This window comes from Lagenorhynchus albirostris, chromosome 9, assembly GCF_949774975.1.
Source record: "Lagenorhynchus albirostris chromosome 9, mLagAlb1.1, whole genome shotgun sequence".
In the NCBI taxonomy this organism is placed as follows: Eukaryota; Metazoa; Chordata; class Mammalia; order Artiodactyla; family Delphinidae; genus Lagenorhynchus; species Lagenorhynchus albirostris.
In genome coordinates this window covers 44,808,917-44,821,263 of record NC_083103.1, presented here as the reverse complement: position 1 = coordinate 44,821,263, position 12,347 = coordinate 44,808,917, and the positions used below count along the sequence as shown (strand labels likewise).

The 12,347-nt window shown below is 42.4% G+C and overlaps 1 protein-coding gene across 10 annotated transcripts in view; it reads right to left on the bottom strand.

The window, feature by feature from the left end:
• The window catches only part of IRAG1 (inositol 1,4,5-triphosphate receptor associated 1), a 119,494-nt gene that overhangs the window by 10,448 nt on the left and 96,699 nt on the right, over nucleotides 1-12,347 (bottom strand). For 7 of the 10 annotated variants that reach the window (XM_060159674.1, XM_060159675.1, XM_060159668.1 and 4 more), the window contains 3 exons: nucleotides 10,694-10,743; nucleotides 10,053-10,160; nucleotides 8,316-8,380 (listed from right to left, as the gene is read on the bottom strand). In XM_060159674.1, the coding sequence (XP_060015657.1) occupies nucleotides 8,316-8,380; nucleotides 10,053-10,160; nucleotides 10,694-10,743 (223 nt within the window). Of the gene's footprint in view, nucleotides 1-3,376; nucleotides 3,565-5,095; nucleotides 5,226-8,315; nucleotides 8,381-10,052; nucleotides 10,161-10,693; nucleotides 10,744-12,347 lie in introns of all 10 variants that reach the window. The other 3 variants (XR_009542429.1, XR_009542430.1, XM_060159670.1) reach the window with 3 other exon arrangements.

Genomic DNA, 12,347 nt, shown 5'->3' with positions numbered 1-12,347 from the left:
GTCAAGTTGGTAGTTGGATATACTAAAGTGAGTGAGAGAAGAGCTCTAGGCTGGAGATATTCAGAATATAGATGGTATTTAAAGCCAGGGGAATGGATAAGACTGTCTGGGGACATAGTATGAGGAAAATTGAGAAGAGGATCCAGGACCAAGCCACAGGCATCTCTGTCCTTAGTTCAGGTGGAGGAGGAGCCTGTGGAGGAGCTGAGAAGTAGCAGCCACAGAGGTAAGAGGAGAACCCGGAGAGCATGGAGTCCTGGGAGCTGAGAGAGTGTAAGCAGCTCTTTGCAGGAAACTGCCCTCAGCAGGAAGCCCATTTTCTTGTCACTTTAGCAAAGCTATATTGTAATTAACTTTTTTTTTCCTGTGACGATTTTTTTTTTTGGAATAACATTTTTTACAATGTTGTGTTCGTTTCCGCTGTAGAGCAAAGTGAATCAGCTATACGTATACAAATATCCCCTCCTTTTTGGATTTCCTTCCCATTTAGGTCACCGCAGAGCACTGAGTAGAGTTCCTTGTGCTATACAGTAGGTTCTCATTAGTTATCTATTTTATACATAGTAGTGTATATATGTCAATCTCAATCTCCCAGTTCATCCCACCACCACCCCTTCCCCCCTTGGTGTCCATATGTTTGTTCTCTCAAATAGGTTCATCTGTACCATTTTTCTAGATTCCACATATGTGCATTAATATATGATATTTGTTTTTCTCTTTCGGACTTACTTCACTCTGTATGACAGTCTCTAGGTCCATCCATGTCTCTGAAAATGACACAGTTTTACTCCTTCTTATGGCTGAGTAATGTTCCATCGTATATATGTACCACATCTTCTGTATCCATTCCTCTGTTGATGGACATTTAGGTTGCTTCCATGTCCTGTGTATTGCAAATAGTGCTGCAATGAACACTGGGGTGCATGTATCTTTTGGAATTATGGTTTTCTCTGAGTATATGCCCAGGAGTGGGATTGCTGGGTCATATGGTAGTTCTAGGTTTAGTTTTTTAAGGAACCTCCAGACTGTTCTCCATAGTGGCTGTATCAATTTACATTCTCACCTAGAATGTAGGAGGGTTCCCTTTTCTTCACATCCTCTCCAGCATTTATTGTTTGTAGACTTTTTGATGATGGCCATCCTGTCTGGTCTGAGGTGATACCTCATTGTAGTTTTGATTTGCATTTCTCTAATAATTAGTGATGTTGAGCATCTTTTCATGTGCCTCTTGGCCATCTGTGTGTCTTCTTTGTAGAAATGTCTATTTAGGTCTTCTGCCCATTTTTTGGTTGGGTTGTTTGTTTTTTGATATTGAGCTGCATGAGCTGCTGGTATATTTTGGAGATTAACCCCTTGCCAGTTGCTTCCTTTGCAAATATTTTCTCCCATTCTGAGGATTGTCTTTTCGTCTTGTTTGTAGTTTCCTTTGCTGTGCAAAAGCTTTTAAGTTTCATTAGGTCCCATTTGTTTATTTTTGATTATTTCCCTTACTCTAGGAGGTGGGTCAAAAAAGATCTTGCTGCAATTTTTGTCAAAGAGTGTTTTGCCTATGTTTTCCTCTAAGAGTTTTATAGTGTCCAGCCTTACATTTAGGTCTTTAATCCATTTTGAGTTTATTTTTGTGTATGCTGTTAGGGAGTGTTCTAATTTCATTCTTTTACATGTAGCTGTCCAGTTTTCCCAGTGCCACTTATTGAAGGGACTGTCTTTTCTCCATTGTTTATTCTTGCCTCCTTTGTCATTGATTAGGTGACCATAGGTGCATGGGTTTATCTCTGGACTTTCTATCCTGTTCCATTGATCTGTATTTGTTTTTGTGCCAGTAGCATACTGTCTTGATTACTGTAGCTTTGTAGTATAGTCTGAAGTCCAGGAGCCTGATTCCTCCAGCTTCGTTTTTCTTTCTCAAGATTGTTTTCACTATTCGGGGTCTTTTGTGTTTCCATAAAAAGGTAAAATTTTTTGTTTTAATTCTGTGAAAAATATCCTTGGTAATTTGATAGGGATTGCATTGAATCTGTAGATTGCTTTGGGTAGTATAGTCATTTTCACAATATTGATTCTTCCAATCCAAGAACATGGTATATCTCTCCATCTGTTTGTGTTGTCTTTGATTTCTTTCATCAGTAACTTATAGTTTTCTGAGTACAGGTCTCTTACCCCTTTTAAGTCAGGCACCCCCATGCTCTACTCATCTCCAGCTCACGCACACCTTTCAAATCTTTTAATTACATGATACCTTGCCTAACTTGTTGGTTCTTTCCGTAGATCAAAGAGGTAGAAATGAAGAATAAGTAATTAACAGATGACCAGATCTCTTCCCTAGCTTCCCCTTCAGTAATCTCCCAAACAAACCGTGTGACCAAACTGTGTGAACAAGATAACATCTAGAGTGAACGAGCCTACATGCAGTGGGGGGATGGTGACCACTCTGACCCCCATTCCAATGACTAACTGAGATTACTTCCCTCCTTCCCTTTAAAAGTTTCATGGCTGAGCAGAATCTTTGGAGGTGGTTTTTGGGGACACTGAGTCCACCATCTCCCCAGATTGCCAGCATTCTGATTAAAGGCACCGTTCCTTTCTACTATTTGTGAGTAGTGATTTTGTAAGCAGTGCGCAGTGGGACCCCCATTTGATAACAAAAGGAGAGTGTGTCAAGGAGGGAGCATTAAGTGTGTCACGCACACACTTTTGAGAGCCCGAGTAAGATAAGTACAGAAAAGGCAACTATTGGATTGGATAACATGGAGGGCAAGAGGAGCTTTGGTTACACAGTAGGAGCAAAGACAGATTGGAACGGACTGAGGGAAGAATGGGAGGTGAGAAAGGGGGAGACGTAGACAGGAATTTGACAAGGACAGGGAATAGAAGACTGTCAGGGGAACAAGTAGCTGAAAAAGTGGGTCAAGGGATGAAAGCACATTTGAATGCGGATAGAAATGATCCAGTAGAGGAGATGAGAGAAAGGGGAGGACCAAAGGAATAAATTCTTTGAAAAAAGAAAGTAGGGACAGACCTTAGAAAGGTGGAGAAACTTCTCCTTGGTCATAACAAAGGGAGGAAGGAAATGAAGATGGTGAGCTGGGAGTTTGGCAAAGGAAGATGAGAGGGATCCTCCTATCTGATAGCTTAAATTTTCTCTATAAAATGGAAGACAAGGTCATCTGCTACAAGTGAGAGGTAGGTAGGTCTAGGAAGGCTTGAAGAGGGAAGAGAAGGTGTAAGAATCATGGGGTGGAGGTGGGGGGACACACGTGCTAGAAGATCACAGTAGGATGGCTGACGGTGCTGGGAGCCCATTTGAGGTATGAAATCATGAGTTTAAAGGAAGTATACTGGTGGCCATGCCTTCTCTATAAATCCTGCAGCTTACCTAGGTGTCTGGAATCCCAATGGGAGTCTTGTCATGGAGGAGCCCTCGAACGAGGCAGAACAGCGAGCAGAGCTTTTCAGCCAGGGCTCTGACAGATCACAGCTGCCACCCTCCCCGACCTCTTAGACAGGCTTTATGAGTCTCCTCATTCTCGGCATCAGTCTCCCATGTCTTGGTTTCCCTCAGACCTTGTAAAATTTACATTTCATCAGGCTGGAAACCAAAACCCATTGTGAACAAGAAAGATAATGCTCTAAAAATATCAGCTATTCATAACATTTCTCCTTTTTAAAATTACATTATCCACTCCCTTCCATGCGATCTTTGCCTAATGTGCCGTTTCCTATTTGTCCTAATGACTGGAACAAGAGCAGAAAAACACAGCTACAGCCAAGGGTAGGGAAAGCAATTATTTTATGAAATATGGTAGGGTGTAAAATGTTTACTGTTATTTCCTGACCCTTAGACTGAGCTTATAGTTCCTTAAATATCTTCTCCAACTATCTGGAATTTTCTCCCTATGCATTTTAAAGACTGTTCAAATACCTTTTCCTTTGTGGAACTGTTGCTAATGTTTTCCTCTGTCTCACACCCTCTGGTTAAAGTTGATCTCTCCCTCCCTTTATACCCTCATTGCACCTCTTTTATAGCATAACTTGGAGCTAGGGCACTTTTATGTTTTATACACATGTCCATCCCTCCATACGACTGTGATTGCAGGGAGACAGTCAGTTTGAATGGTGCTTGGTACATAGTAAGTGCCTTTAATTGTTTGCTGAGTTGTATTGACTTCACCGTGGCTCATCTCATCCCTGCCTGTTAATCTTACAAAATGGGCAGGTCCTCTGTGTAAATGACTATGTCCTGAGAACTCAGTGCTTGGGTTGAGCTGAAGGAATCCCTATGCATGCCTATAAACGTGGAGCTGAGCACAGCTTGTGCCCACCTAAGGACTTCTGGGCCAGACACTCATGGATCTTGGCATCTATTCCTAGGCCATAATCTTGCATGCTTTCTTTTGGGGATGATTAATTAGAATAAGGCTCATTGTTCTCTCATGTCCACTGGGTCAAAAACATTTGTCATTGTGCTCAGCTCTCAGTAACATGAGGGGCTGTTTAATCGAAATGTGTTGTGTGACCTGCAGATATAGTAGAGTCTATTTTTTCCACATGGTTAACAATATTTGAAAGTGACTCCAATCCTTTCCAATGGACAGATCTTACCTTCTCGGGCTCATCTAGGTCTCTAAGCCACCCCCACTGCCGAGGCTCCCTCAGACAAGCCCAGCCCAGGGGGCCTGGGCTACAGTAGCTTCCTTAATCTCTGTTACTCAATCCCAGGTTTCTGGGGTCCACTACTAGTTGATTCCAGAAGACTATCAGCAAAGGGGAGTTGTTTACTGTATATATTTAATGTCATATAAAACCTTTAAGCAATTTATCCTGAGGGCTCCCAAAGTGTACCAAATGGTTATTTTACAAATTAGAGTGAAAATTTGCTCTGTGATACAGCAGTTTAATGGCCCCCCTTATGAAAGCAGCCCTGTGCACCATCCGCATCTACGATGGCGCTGATCCCTCAGTGAATGGCTCTGTGTACACCCTCTGCTCCCACCCACTCTGCCCTCCACTCCACACCCAGGCAGTCACCAGCTTCTTTCACAATAGCTCACAGGAGCTTTTTCAAAAATGGCTCTTAAATCCACTCTCTTCTCACCAGTCACACTGAACTTCTTTCTGTTCTTCCAGTTGAGGGTCTATTAAGTGGTTAAGCACATGAATTCTGCTATCTACTAGCTGTGTAACTTCAGGCAAGTGATGATTTCACTGAGTTTCAGTTTCCTCATCTATAAAATAAAGATATTAATAGTATACCTGCCTCATGGTATTATTGTAAGGATTAAATGAGATCATTAATGTAAAGCAATTAGAACAGCATTTGGCAAAAAGTAAGCATGTAATAAATAATAAGTATTGTAAGCATGTGATAAATCATCAGTAGTGTTCCTTGACTACTCCATACTTTCTGGCCTTAGAGCATGGAATGTTGTTAACCTCCTATTCACCTGGTTAACTATATGACCTTCATCTTTCACTTTTAAAGTAAGTTCCTAGAGGAAACATTTTCTAAGTCTCCGTCCCCCGACCCCCCCATACCAAAACTGGGTTGAGTGATCATTTTCTTGTGTCTTACTCCCTTGGTAACCTGTACTTCCTTCTGATATCACCCATCACATTGTATTACAATAGGCTGTTTCCCATCTGTCTTTCCCATTATACTGCGAGCTCCTTGGGTGCATTCTAGGTGCCTGGCTCTTGGTTATTAATTGTTGAAGGAATGAAAAATGAAAGACTATGAATAAATAGCTTTTTCTACTTATGAAACTGTTCTTGAGGCTTGTTCTATTTTAACCTTTAATACTAATTTTAAATATTACTCTCTCTATTTTTCTCTAAATCTACAGGTTCCTAGACCCTTGTTGAGGTGAAGAACAGGTTACTGTGAAGTGACCTGCAAGAACAAGGTTCAGAATTTTTTCAAGTCATATTGGGAGTGCAGTCTGCAGTTAGGTATGTGCTTGTGAAGTATCCACAGGCATTATGATCTTCTCATCATCTTTCATGAGCTTAGCCAATTCCCTACCTGCTTAGTCACTGTATGCTTAGGGAAATGTGAGATCATTTAAATACAGCAATCTAGAAAGCAATGCATATTAACACATAATGCATTATTTCTCTTTAACAGTATGGAAAAGGTGGCTAGAATCAACTGTATTTCTGTTAGAATGGAAGATACGAATTCATTTTCACTCACAGATTGTCTCATTGTCAGCCTCTTGGCAATCGATATTTCCAGTTCCGTAAATTTAGATGAAAATTACTTAGCATCTTTTAGAAATCCAGAGGGGGAAGCTGTTGTTAGTCTGAATCCCTCCTCCTTTGAACAGCCCCTCCCCTTTTTGCAGCCATCTTTATAGGCTGGGTATATTCCCAACAGGCAAGTCAACTACAGCATGGGTAATGTATCATGGTGGTCTCTCTGAATAGCCCATAAGAATGAGCAGCAGACAGCTTCTTGCTTGACTTGCCTGAATCCTCACTCTGTCCCTATCTCTCCTGGTTCTAACCCCCTGGAATGGTGCTGCCACCTTTGATCCTCATTTGTTGCCACTCCTGATTCAGGGCTGCTGCCTGCTGTCCCCCATTTTGCACCTCGCCTGCTCCTACCAAGGATAGTTCAGGTTTTTGATGACCTCCACTGCCTCAGATGGAAGCTCTCAGCAGGCCTGAGCATTCATTCTACAGAGTCCAGGTCCTGCCCCATCATGAGAGTCTGCTGGGGAGAGAGGGGACATGGATTTTCTGCCTTAACCTGCTCTGCAGGTCGACAGTTAGGAACGGAGCCTTGCTGGGAAAAAGAGGTTGGTGTGTCCAAAGGCAGGACTGGAAGGGAGAATTTCAGTGCGCTTCTCACTCAGGTATCAGATGACCATTTCTGGAGAAATTCAGAGACCATGGACTAGACACTGTGACTTTAGGGACTTGGTAAAATTCTGTAGCCTCGGTTACTTCCACGTGGTTGTTAGTTTGTCACCCCTTTACAATGTCCCTGTGGTGATCAAGAAAACAAAGAAACAAAGAAACAGACAAAAGCACCCTACACAACATGAAGAACTTGTTAGCTTTCCCCGGGCTGAGGTGGCAAAGTGAGGAATTGTCTCGCAAACATCAAGATTAATGGGGGGAGAGTCACTGAACGACAGGTTGGTGGTTGCATATTCTGAGAGGTGAGGAAAACAGGCTGAGTCTGGGGGTGGGGAGCTGGGAGTTTGTCTGTACTAAAAAAGGGGCCCAACACAGACATTCCTTGCCAGGCCAAGCCAAACTATTCTAACATCAATGAAAAATGAAGGACTAAAGCTGTCTCAAGGCAAGGAAGAAGGAAGAATAGAGATGTATGTTTTACCAAATGAGGAAAGACACGTGGGGAAAGTTCTGAGAGGTGGCAGCTGTGATCCAGATGTTTTCCAGCAAGCAAATGAAAGAACTGGAAAAGCAAGTTATAAACTCCTCTGAGTATGTAGAAATAGCCTGCCTTGCTTTGGCTGAGGATAAAAAGACCTGCAAATTGCATAGGTGCCTAGAAGAGGTAGGCGTAGCAGACACTGTTTGTTGCAAATTCAATACTCACTCTCCCTCCTACTTCCTAAAAGCAACGTGATTTTGCTCATGAATTTACTCTTCTTCATGGAGCCATTTTGGTCAATGGGAAGCTGACACACTCTTCCCATCTCTAGGGCATAGTTTAAGCCCATGATGACAATCTCATTCCTAAAGCCTGTGATTGGTTTAGAAAGGGAGCGTGTTCCAAATTTGCTAACAAGATAAGAAGGAAGACTGAAAAAAGATTTCTGAGTTCATTCCTAAGAAAGAAACATGGAAAGAGACGGTCCCTTTCTTCCTGTAGATGTTGTCATGTCTGGATGAAATACCTGGAAGTAGTAGCCATTTGCCACAAACCTGCTGATGAAGTCAACATACAAAGCGGGCAGAGAAAAGGAAATTGTAGAGGTTGAGCTGGGGCCTTGCTGTACCACATCTGGAAAAGCCTCATCTGTGGACCTACTATTTAAACCCCTTTGAGTTGGGGCTTGCTTGTATCTGTAGCCCAAAGGATCCCATTGAATAAAGAAGGCTTCTGTCCCCTCTGGGCTCTTCTGGGACGGAGGCACACTTGGACTCAGCGGCAGCATCTTCCTGGTCCAGGAATTTTGCAAACTGGGTCTGAAATCTTTGTGGGTCTCAGAGTCCCATTCATTTCCCCTAGAACTTAATTTGCTTTCCATCGCATTTGGGGAGTGAGGTTGGGAGGAAAGGTGAGTTGGGGAAATTTCCTCAGAGATCCCCAAAGTTAAGAGGAAAAGGAACATACTTACTTTTCCAAAAGTGCAGGCAGTGCTGAGGGGACAGGTGGGTTGCCTTTCCCATTGGGTGATTCTGACTGAATGGAAAACAGGAGACAGAGAATTGAGGATCAGCTAGGAAGGAAGAAGCCCGGGCCGACAGGTTTCCAATGATGCTGGGAAGGGTTGCTGCTGCTCTTCTTTCCTCTTCCCCCTCCCCAAGCTTTCTAATCTGCATCTGAGCTCAGGCACTGGCCCTTCCTCAGGCCTTCTCTGCCCTCCTTTCCTGGGTGTTCTTTCCCTCTGGGGCACAGGCAGTGTGCACATTTTCCTTCTCCTCTTCCAAGTTTTCTTGAATAAGGGAAAGAGTTTACATATTGAGGCTCCATTCTGGAGGGGAGCCATCAGTTTCTCTCTATTCCCTGTTTACTGACTTGGACTAAATACCAGGGAGGCTCCTACCAAATGCAGGTCCCAAGGCCCCTGGGATGGATTCACACAAGCCCATCACTGCCCTCGAGACACAGTTCCAAGCACAACTCTCAGGAGATACCTGCCATTACTAAAAGCTCAAGGCATCAGAAATTTCTTTATAATAAATTCCCCAGGAATACCACGTTGTTTTGCTGCAATGGATTTGGTTTAAACAATGGCTTTCAACTCTGCCTGCATGTTAGAATCGCCTGGGGGATATTTTCTTAAAGTACTGATCCAATCCACAATCTTGGGTTGGGGCCTAGGCATTGAATGTTTTAGAAGTACCCTATGTGATTTTAATGGATAGCCCTGATTGCTAACCCCTAGTCTAAAGGAATATATATATTTGGAAGCCACATTATACATTTAGTATAGAATGGGAAATAGTCCCTGTTAAAACCACTAACTAGCTCTCCTAAGAGTTTTAGGTAGGTTTAACCAGATTCACAAAGTTCTGGAATCTAGAAAATATTTTGTTTATAGGAATAGTCTTTGTTTTAAAAAAAAAAATTGAAGCAGATTTTTTTTTCTGATTATAAGTAATACATTCTTACTCTAGAAATATAGAGGCATCAAGAAAATTAAAATCACCTGCAATTTTACCATTGCCCAGCGCTAACCATTATTAGTAGTTTTACTTACATTCTTTCAGAATTTTCTGTTTACACACAGAAAAACACTCTTTCTTAAACTGCAAAACAGAGTTACGCAGTATATACTGGGGTTTTGCTTTTTGTTAATAATAAATTATGGACTTTTTTCATGTCGATAAATAAAATTTTATATTTGAATCATATATTTAGCAGCTGCATAGAAACCCCTTATTGAGCTTTTCCTAATTTATTAAACCAATCTCTTATTAATGGGAATTCTGCTTATTTCCAATTTTTCAATGTTGTAAACAATGCTGCAATGAATCAAAGCAGGGTAACGTTGGGTTTAAGAACTCAGGCTCTGGAATCAGAGGGCCTAGGGTTCAAAGCTCAGCTTACCAAGTACTCCATAATGCAATCTTCAGCTGCTTAAACCCACTGCAGAGTGGAGGGTTCTGGTTTAAGCATGAAAAGACATACGCTTCGCAAGGAACACTCTCTGAGCTGCCAGCACCTTGCTCAAGGACACTGAGTCTTCTCAGGGCAGTATAAGACCTGGGGCCTGGTCTATACTGAGGCTTCTGAACCCATAGCCCAGAATCTGTGCTTGGAATTTCCTCTCCTTGTTGACCCTACCCCATCCAGGTCACCCCCATGGTTGTGAGCCTGAGGCCCAGGAGGCAAGCATTACCATACTCACCAGGGCTGGTAAGGAGGGGATGGGAGATGAGCTGGGTGACGGGCCAGGCAGGTTCAGGATATTAAACTTGGGCACCACGGCAACGCTGACCCTCCGGCGGGGCATGTTCTGTGGGAAGAGAAGGGATCAGGCCCACTGTCATGGAGGGGGCAGCACCCAAAGTTCAGAAAGGCCTGGGAAATGCCTACTAATTCCAAATGCTGTGTTCAATGGATATCCTGGTTTTAGGGTAGTGATGGTGCTGGGGGTTGGTGTAGAGAGAGTGGCCAAAATTAACAAATTTTTTTTATTAGTGATGAGTGATTTCTCAACATGTTCTGATTTTAATTTCTCAGATCCTGAAGAGATGGAACAGAAATGACGCCCAGTCATTGGACAGTGTATGAAACCCTGGATAGTGTATGAAAATGATCTATGGCAATACCAAAGTTTGTGCATCATTTCATGTTCATTAGAGATGGTGCAGTACTGGAAGCCACGAGCAAGGGAAGGTTGGAGGATGAGCTAGCAAGGTTCGGAAGCTGAATGAGAGACTCTGTCCAGAGGTTCTTTTGCACCTGTGGATCCAAGAATGACTGATTTCCTGGCTGACTGTGGAAACTTCTGTCTTTCTTTCCCCAGTATTCCTTGAACATGCATACCTTTCCCAGCGAGAGGGACATGGACCGTGCTGTGCGAGGGACCCCATCTTCTGCAGCAGGAGGGAACAGAGAAGAACCCAGGTTAGTTCTCAGAGTAGGCTCCAGCAGGAAGCAGATAGCAGAAACTAAGCCAAGGTATCTATGGGCCAGAACTGACCCTCAAGGGATGTCCCAAGGGCCTAGGTGCAGAGGTCACTGAATTTGACACTTGACCTTTTGAAACAATCATCTGCAGAGTGGGTTTTTTTTGGGACACAGCCTTCATCCTAACTCCTCTGGGCACTATGAGAATCCCTAGTCTTGCACCTCTGGTCTCCACCTCACACCACCACACGGTCTCTGGGTTATGCCGTGGAGAGTATGTGAAGATTCCTCGTAGCAATACCAGGGCTTATTGGGTCATTTCTTGCTCATTCAAGGAATGTACATTCACGGAAATTATGAGCAAGGAAGGTGTGGTGTCAATAAAAAATGGAAACGTGTTGACAACAGTAATTTCAATATGTCATCTACAAAATAATTCAGAACAAAAGAAACTAGCATCCCTGGGTTTTCTTCTCCTTAGTACATGTATTAAGTGATATGTAAAATATGTAAAATTCATGTAAAATATTTAGCACCACACCTGGATAATACTACCACTAGAAAACACCAGTATGTGTAGAGAAAGGTTTTTGACAGCTCAATTCAGTTTGATTCAGTGTGACCAGTACCATCTAGTCTGTATAGCTGTCTATTCCTCATATTCATGTACTTTAGGTGTTTCTCTTGAAAAGCACATAACTAACACTTTTTCTTAATCTAATCTGAGGTTTTCTATTAACCAACAAGTCTAAGTTGTTTATATTTCTTGTGATTGATATATTTCTATCATCTCATTTTGTAGTTTATGTTTCCTTCATTAATTGAATTTTTTCTAACCTTCCCTCCCCCCAAATTGGTTTGGAATTTATATATTTTAGTTGTAATCTTTAGTGTGCCCCCTTAAACTTTTAACATGTTACATGACATTAGATTTTAAATGAATCAAGATCTCTATCCTTTTCCTGAATCAGCCTTAAAAAAATGATCACTCCTTTGAACTTAAATTATATTGTTTTTCAGTATTTTTTAAATTAATTAATTAATTAAAATTTGTTTTTGGCTGCCTTGGGTCTTCGTTGCTGCGCATGGGCTTTCTCTAGTAGTGGCGAGTGGGGGGCCATTCTTCATTGCGGTGAGCGGGCTTCTCATTGCGGTGGCTTCTCTTGTTGCGGAGCATGGGCTCTAGGTGCACGGGCTTCAGTAGCTGTGGCATACGGACTCAGTAGTTGTGGCACATGGGCTCAGTAGTTGTGGCTCACAGGCTCTAGAGCACAGGCTCAGTAGTTGTGGCGCACAGGCTTAGTTACTCCGCAGCATGTGGGATCTTCCCCGACCAGGGCTCATACCCATGTCCCCTGCATTGGCAGGCGGATTCTTAACCACTGTGCCACAAGGGAAGTCCCTGTTTTTCAGTATTTTTATTTTACTTTGTTTTTGAAATCCCAAATTATGATGATTGTTGTTTTACACAGTGAATGCTTATTTAGATTTACCCACATGTTTACAAATGTCTTTGATCACCATCCCTTCTTGCTTCTGACTTTCTTTTGATCTCAATTTTATTTTTCCC